The sequence below is a fragment of the Bison bison genome, unplaced genomic scaffold (genome assembly GCF_000754665.1).
Source record: "Bison bison bison isolate TAMUID 2011002044 unplaced genomic scaffold, Bison_UMD1.0 scf7180017864236, whole genome shotgun sequence".
Lineage (NCBI taxonomy): Eukaryota > Metazoa > Chordata > Mammalia > Artiodactyla > Bovidae > Bison > Bison bison.
Window position 1 is genome coordinate 321,300 of NW_011494808.1, and position 7,922 is coordinate 329,221.

The window sequence follows — 7,922 nt, forward strand, 5'->3', positions numbered from 1 at the left end:
TCTAAAGCAATTATAGCCAACATGACTTTCTACTAGAAAGATACTGAGGATTTACTGAGTAAATTCAGTTGTTTCTGGGCCTATTTGGGCATGAAGGATACCCACGTGCCTAAAGTTTGAAAAAAAAATCTGGTATATTTGTAAACATTTGGTAGAATTATAAGCATTATCAGTGACTTATAAGCCACCATTTGGTGGCTCAAATGGTAAAGAATCTGCCTGCAGTGCAGGAGTGAAAGTGAAAGTCGCTCAGTCATGTCCGACTCTTTGAGAGAGTTCATGGAATTTTCCAGGCCAGAGTACTAGCGTGGGTAGCCTTTCCCTTCTCCAGGGAGTCTTCCCAACCCAGGGATCAAATCCAGGCCTCCAGCATTGCAGGCAGATTCTTTACAAGCTGAGTCACAAGGGAAGCCCTTGGTGCTGGAGATGCCTGTTCAATTCCCTGGGTTGGGAAGATCCCCTGGAGGAGGGCATGGCAAATCACTCCAGTATTCCTGCCAGGAGAATCCCCATGGAAAGAGGAGCCTGGTGGGCTACAGTCAATGGATTCACAAAGAATCTGACATGACTGAGAGACTAAGAACACACACACACACACACACACAAACACAAGCATTAAGCCAATCCATACGAGTCCCTATTTATAATATTCTGAATAACATTTGAATTTTCTCATAAAGCCTTTCAAATATTAAATATAAAAACAATGTGTTTACTTACCCCCCACTTATTGTTCCCTCTTTGTTCCAAAATATCTTCATTTTATTCCATTTAAGAGCAATGATAGCAGTTAAAATGAAGAAAGGTAAGAGTACGTAGAAACTGATCATCAGGTTATTTTTTTGAGAGGCACGACGTCGTTTTATCAAGTATGCAGTTTTAGCTGAAGACAGAACAATATCTTTTAACTTTTAAAAAATGATACATTTTAGTAATTTGAATTATAAAAATTTGGAATTCAAATAATATAATCATAGAATAAATAAATTTAAACTTAAAAGTGCTTTCCAAACTTCTGTGACTATACCCCAAAGTGCATTATATATTTCTTTTAAATATATATAATTTAATATTTATATGTATATTTAATGTTTATGTGTTACATTCTAACGTATTTCATTCTATCATACTATCATATTCCTATCATACTGCACTGCTACTTAGAATATATTAGGTTGATATTACCTAACAGATCTAACAGATTCCTCTATTTAAAAAAAGGAGAAAAAAGAAAAAAAAAAAGCTCCCCGGGAGAAAGGAATGGCTACCCACTCCAATATTCTTGCCTGGGAAATCTCATGGACACAGGAGCCTGGCAGGCTCCATGGGGTTGCAAAAAGTCAGACACGACTTAGCAACTAACACTAACACTCTCGCTCTCAGTGTGGATTTTTTAGTTCCAAGTCACCCTTTGGGGAATGGCCTCATTTTACACTGCTTTGTGTAAAAATAAAGACTAGTATTTAAGACCAAAAAAAAAAAGAATGTTTTAAAAATTATTTAGTGAAAATTACAGATAGAACTGAGGCTAATTAAAAAGAAACAGTAATAGTAGGTGAGGTTAAATTTACATAACAAATGTATAAAGTGATATTGTTTTAATTTTGATTGCATTAATTTAAAAAGTTGATATTCCTCTTGGTGTTACAAAGATATTGGATAAAACTAGAAAAGTAAATCTATTGGTCCAAATAATCAAAAGGAATAAACCAGAAAATTAAAATTAAAAAAATATAAATCAAGCAATCAGAATTACCACCAAACCAATTATGATGATATTGTGTGTATTCGTGGACATACTCAATTGTCTAAATCTTTGCGACCCCATGGACTGTAGCCTGCCAGGTTCTTTTGTCCATTGAATTTTTCAGGCAAGAATACTGGAGTGGGTTGCCATTCCCTTCTCAGTGGATCTTCCCCTCTCATGGATTGAACCCAGATCTCTTGCATCTCCTGCATTGGCAGGTGGATTCTTTGCCTCTGCACCACCTCATGATATTAAGTGTAAACAAATTTAATGCCCTCTCAAGATGACAAGAGAATCTGTGCCACTGAAACACAGGTACAGTCCAATTATATGTTGATTCAAAGTAATTTACCAAGCTGCTGTATATCACAGAGAGCTCAGCTCGGGCCTCTGTGATGACCTAGAGGGGTGGAGATGAGAGGGAAGCTCAAGAGGGAAGGGATATATGTATACTTATAGCTGACTCATATTGTTGTACAGCAGAAACTAACACAACATTGGAAAGCAATTATACTCCAATTAAAAAATAAATTAAAAAGCATCTGGTTTTCAAAAACTTTTGTATATGAATCCAAATTTTATTTTCCCATATGTAGCAAGACATTTTAAATACCTTGCAACATTAAAACAAGCAAAAAAAAACCAAACAAACAACTTTTAACGTATATGCAGAGTACATCATGCAAAATGCTGGGCTGGATGAATCACAAGTTGGAATCAAGAATCTCTTTCGCTGGGAGAAATATCAACAAGCTCACCTATGCAGATGATACCACTCCAACAGCAGAAAGTGAAGAGGAACTAAAGAGCCTCTTGATGAGAGTGAAAGAGGAGAGTGAAAAAATTGGCTTAAAGCACAACACTCAGAAAACAAAGATCATGGCATCTGGTCCTATCACTTCATGCCAAACAGAAGGGGAAAAAGTGGTAGCAGTGTCAGATTTTCTTTCTTTGGGCTCCAAAATCACTGGGGATGGTAAAGGCAGCCATGAAATTAAAAGGTACTTGATCCTTGGAAGGAAAGTTATGACACACCTAGACAGGGTATTAAAAAGCAGAGACATCAGGGAGAGGGTGGGATGATTTGGGAGAATGGCATTGAAACATGTATAATATCATATATGAAGCGAGTCGCCAGTCCAGGTTCGATGCATGATACTGAATGCTTGGGGCTGGTGCACTGGGACGACCCAGAGGGATGGTATGCGGAGGGAAGAAGGAGGAGGGTTCAGGATGGGGAACACGTGTATACCTGTGGCGGATTCATGTTGATATGTGGCAAAACCAATACAATATTGTAAAGTTAAAAATTTTTTTAAAAAAGCTAAAAAAATAAAAATAAAAAGCAGAGACATCAATTTGCTGACAAAGGTACATCTAGTCAAGACAATTGTTTTTCCAGTTATCATGTACGGATATGAGAGTTGGACCATAAAGATGGCTGAGTGCTGAAGAATTGATGCTTTTGAGTTGTGGTGCTGGAGGAGACTCTTGAGAGTCCCTTGGACAGCAAGGAGATCAAACTAGTCAATCCTAAAGGAAATCAACCCTGAATATTCACTGGAAGGACTGATGCTGAAGTTTCAATACTTTGGCCACCTGATGTGAAGAGCCTACTCAAGCTGGGAAAGATTGAAGGCAAAAGGATAAGGGGGAGACAAAAGATGAGATGGTTGGATGTCATTACTGACTCAGTGGACATGAATGTGAGCAAACTCTAGGAGATAGTGAAGGACAGGGAAGCCTGGCAGTGATGCAGTTCATGGGATCGCCTAAGAGTCAAGTGTGACTTAGTGACTGAACAGCAACAAATCTAGAAAATTGCTGTATAAATCGAAAAATGTGGGAAACCATGGTTAAAATTAAGATGACACATTAAAATGTTCATGGCTAGATTTGAATTAAAAAAGCACATACAAAATTTTGATTGACAACATAATCTATAGCTGTGCTATTTATAATAGCACTACAAAGTGACAGTTTACATTTAATTAGGTAAAATAAAGTGAAAATGTTAGTTCCTTAATTGCATTCTCCATATGTCCAGTGCTTAATAGCCACATAGACAGTGGGGCTTTAAGGATACAGAAGGCTCTGCTGGAGCAGTGATTTAATTACTAACATTCATCAGTTTCTACATTCCAAAATCCATCATCGATACTTCCTCCTGGTGATAAGGCTATTTCCTCACAATCTGGGGGCACATATCCAACATCACAGTGACAATGTAAGCGAGTATTGCAAATCTGGAATGAAACCAAAATAAAGAAGACCATTTTATATGTCATATAAAATTTAAGTGGATTAGTATTGATTGTGAGCCAAAGCAAATGATTAAAGTAATGCAATTTGGTATGTTACAGGCTGTTTTTACTTTAATGTGGAAAATAAGTATAAAGATGAAATACAATGCAAGAAATGTCCATTCAATACTTTTTAAATGTTACAGAGGGTTTCTCTAATTTCTCTCTTCAATAAAAGTAGACAACATTCTTGATACACCTGAAAATATAGAACTGTCTCTTTTAAAAAGGCATAGAAATTATAAAGCTAAAAATTATAGCAGGAGTTGAAATTTATTATGAATTGTGCCAGATATTTATAAAACTGTTGTAAGAGTCAACTTTTATGAAACACGGGGAGAAAACTAAAGGGTGGAGCTTACTTATTCAGGTACAGTAAGAAAAATTGATTTTGCTAGAAAATAGGAAGGCTAGGTAGCTTCCCTGGTAGCTCAGCTGGTAAAGAATCCACCTGCAATGCAGGAGATCCTGGTTCAATTTTTGGGTTGGGAGGATCCCCTGGAGAAGGGATAGGCTACCCACTCCAATATTCTTGGGCTTCCCTGGTAGCTGAGACAGTAAAGAATTCAGCCTGCAACATGGCAGACCTGGGTTCGATCCCTGGGTTGGGAAGATGCCCTGGAGGAGGGCATGGCAACTCACTCCAGTGTTTTTGCCTGGATAAGCCCCAAGGACAGAGGAGCCTGGCAGGCTATGGTCCATGGGGTCGCAAAGAGTCGGACATGATGGCGACTAAGCGCAGCACAGCACAGGAAGGCTAGAATATATTTATAAATATGACCTTATGGATAAATCAAAAGATGGGTCAGAAGCAGATAAGGAATCTAGGGATAAATTCAGGCAAAATTAAATTGAAATTAAATAATAAAGGAATGGAACATAAAAGAAATTGTAAATAAAAGGATGTGTAAATAGGAAGTAAATTTTGATACAAGACACACAGACAGGTCAATTTTTCCAGGGTTACTATAGAAAATATGAAGCATCAAGATAATGGGAGATACTAACTATCAATAACCTCAGATATGCAGATGACACACCCTTATGGCAGAAAGTGAAGAGGAACTAAAAAGCCTCTTGATGAAAGTGAAAGAGGAGAGTAAAAAGTTGGCTTAAAACTCAACATTCAGAAAACGAAGATCATGGCATCTGGTCCCATCATTTCATGGGAAATAGATGGGGAAACAGTGTCAGACTTTATTTTTTTGGGCTCCAAAATCACTGCAGTTGGTGACTGCAGCCATGAAATTAAAAGACGCTTACTCCTTGGAAGAAAAGTTATGACCAACCTAGATAGCATATTGAAAAGCAGAGACATTACTTTGCCAGCAAAGGTCTGTCTAGTCAAGGCTATGGTTTTTCCAGTGGTCATGTATGGATGCGAGAGTTGGACTGTCAAGAAAGCTGAGTGCCGAAGGATTGATGCTTTTGAACTGTGGTGTTGGAGAAGACTCTTGAGAGTCCCTTGGATTGCAAGGAGATCCAACCAGTCCATTCTGAAGGCGATCGCCCTGGGATTTCTTTGGAAGGAATGATGCTAAAGCTGAAACTCCAGTACTTTGGCCACCTCATGCAAAGAGTTGACTCATTGGAAAAGACTCTAATGCCGGGAGGAATTGGGGGCAGGAGGAGACGGGGATGACAGAGGATGAGATGGTTGGATGGTATCACTGACTCGATGGGCATGAGTTTGAGTGAACTCCAGGAAATGGTGATGGACAGGGAGGCCTGGCATGCTGCGATGCATGGGGTCACAAAGAGTCGGACATGACTGAGTGACTGATCTGAACTGAACTGATATACATGTAACACTAAATATATCTATTTCCAAAAGTATGCAGTCTCTATCCAACATTGTAATAGCTTATGTTTCATATTGCAATTTTGTACAAAGTTTAAAAGTTTTTAGCTCATGAAGTGTGCAGTGATCTGATAGAATACCTAGAACATGCACATATGTATAAATAATGAAATTTGGTTTCTACATTTAACTGAAATTCTCCAAAGAAATTTCCACATCCATTAATCTGAAGCTTATTATTATCTTGTGGGATGTTATGATATGTATTTTAAAACTATACATAAAATAGAGTAACAATTACATACCCCATGTCCTTTGCATTTGATAAGTGGGTCACAATCTTGATACTGTGTATATTGATGGATTGCCCTGCAAGCTCCATTGTCACAAAACTAAAATGATGAAACAACCAACAACTTTAAAGTCAGGAATTCATTGACTGTACTTATTATAAGAAATTAGATACACAATATGATATATACTTAGGATGAACTTGAATTTCATAACATCTACTCATTCTAATAAAAAACTTGAAGTCAAACATCAAGTTTTCACAATAAGAGATTGCTTCCATTGAAGGAGGAGGCTTGTGAGTTTACTAATAGCCAATGAAAATTATTAAAGTATTGTAATTTGGTATGTTACAGGAGGTTTTTTATTTTAATGTGGAAAAGGATTTTAAAAATAAAATACAAGAAATGTCCATTCAGTGCTTCTCAAGTGCCATAGAGATTTTCTCTAGTTTGTCTCCTCAATAAAAGTAGACAACATTCTTGATACACCTGAAAACATAGAACTTTTCTATGTCTTTTCTACAAGGCATAGAAATTATGAAGCTAAAAATTATAGCTGGTATAAAAACAAAACAAGCCAAATTTTAATGAGCATTTGAAATGGGCCTTTGCACTTTCTATGCATTTTTATATATATGCTCACATAGACCTTGAGAGAGAGATATTTTTATCCACATTTTATATTTGATGAGAATTAAATGTACACTTTTTAGGGCATGTCACCACTGACTGACAGAACCAGTATTCAGTGCAAGAACTACTTTAATCATAGAGCCCACTGATCAATGCTCAATACCAGTGCTTCAACCAGTCATTTTTACATTCTTCTAACTTTAATAACAGTATCTCTTGTCTTTTACAAAAGCAATGTTCTCCTTCATACCTCAGTTTATCTATCTTTGAATTTGAAATAGAAATTATACCTAAGTCATAGGTTATAAGGATGAAATAATTTATTACACATAAAGGAACAAAAATAGTTTGGGACATAGCAAATGCTCACTAAATACAAATTTGTGTTTTAGTTATTTATTTAACCTGATTTTGATGTAGACTGCATGTTAATATTCCTCTATCAAAATTTTAATTTAATTTGAATACTCTGGGGGACATGTTCTAAGATTGTCTGCCCACTTTTCTCAAGTTATCTGAGAATATCCAACAGATGATGAAGTCTAGAAACATTCGTTATTTTCTATCACTATTGACAAGTAAATATATGGACAAAGGTCCGTCTAGTCAAAGCTATGGCTTTTCCAGTAGTCATGTAGGATGTGTTCAGTTCAGTCACTCAGTCCTGTGCGTGTGTGTGTCCAGGTACATATATACTGGGATATGTGTGTGTACACATGTATATATATACTGGGGTGTGTGTGTGTGCACATGTACATGCATACTGGGATATGTGTGTCTACGCATGTGTATATATACACTGGGGGATGTGTGTGTGCCCATGTACATATATACTGGGGTGTGTGTGTGTGTGTGTGTGCACAGGTACATATATACTCAGATATGTGTGTGTGTGCACATGAACATGCATACTGGGATATGTGTGTGTACACATGTATATACACACTGGGGTACATGTGTGTGCACATGTACATATATATTGTGGTACACATAGATGTGCATATATATATATATACATATATATGCTGCTAAGTCGCTTCAGTCGTGTCCGACTCTGTGCGACCCCATAGATGGCAGCCCACTAGGCTCTTCCATCCCTGGGATTCTCCAGGCAAGAACACTGGAGTGGGTTGCCATTTCCATAA

At 37.2% G+C, this 7,922-nt stretch overlaps 1 protein-coding gene across 1 annotated transcript in view; it reads right to left on the bottom strand.

The window, feature by feature from the left end:
* Positions 1-7,922, bottom strand: part of LOC104993209 (disintegrin and metalloproteinase domain-containing protein 18-like) — a 114,751-nt gene that overhangs the window by 12,144 nt on the left and 94,685 nt on the right. Inside the window, exons 17-19 of the mRNA XM_010846351.1 lie at positions 6,157-6,243; positions 3,870-3,993; positions 721-883 (exon numbers count right to left, since the gene is read on the bottom strand). Coding sequence (XP_010844653.1) covers positions 721-883; positions 3,870-3,993; positions 6,157-6,243 — 374 coding nt within the window. The remainder of the gene's footprint in view (positions 1-720; positions 884-3,869; positions 3,994-6,156; positions 6,244-7,922) is intronic.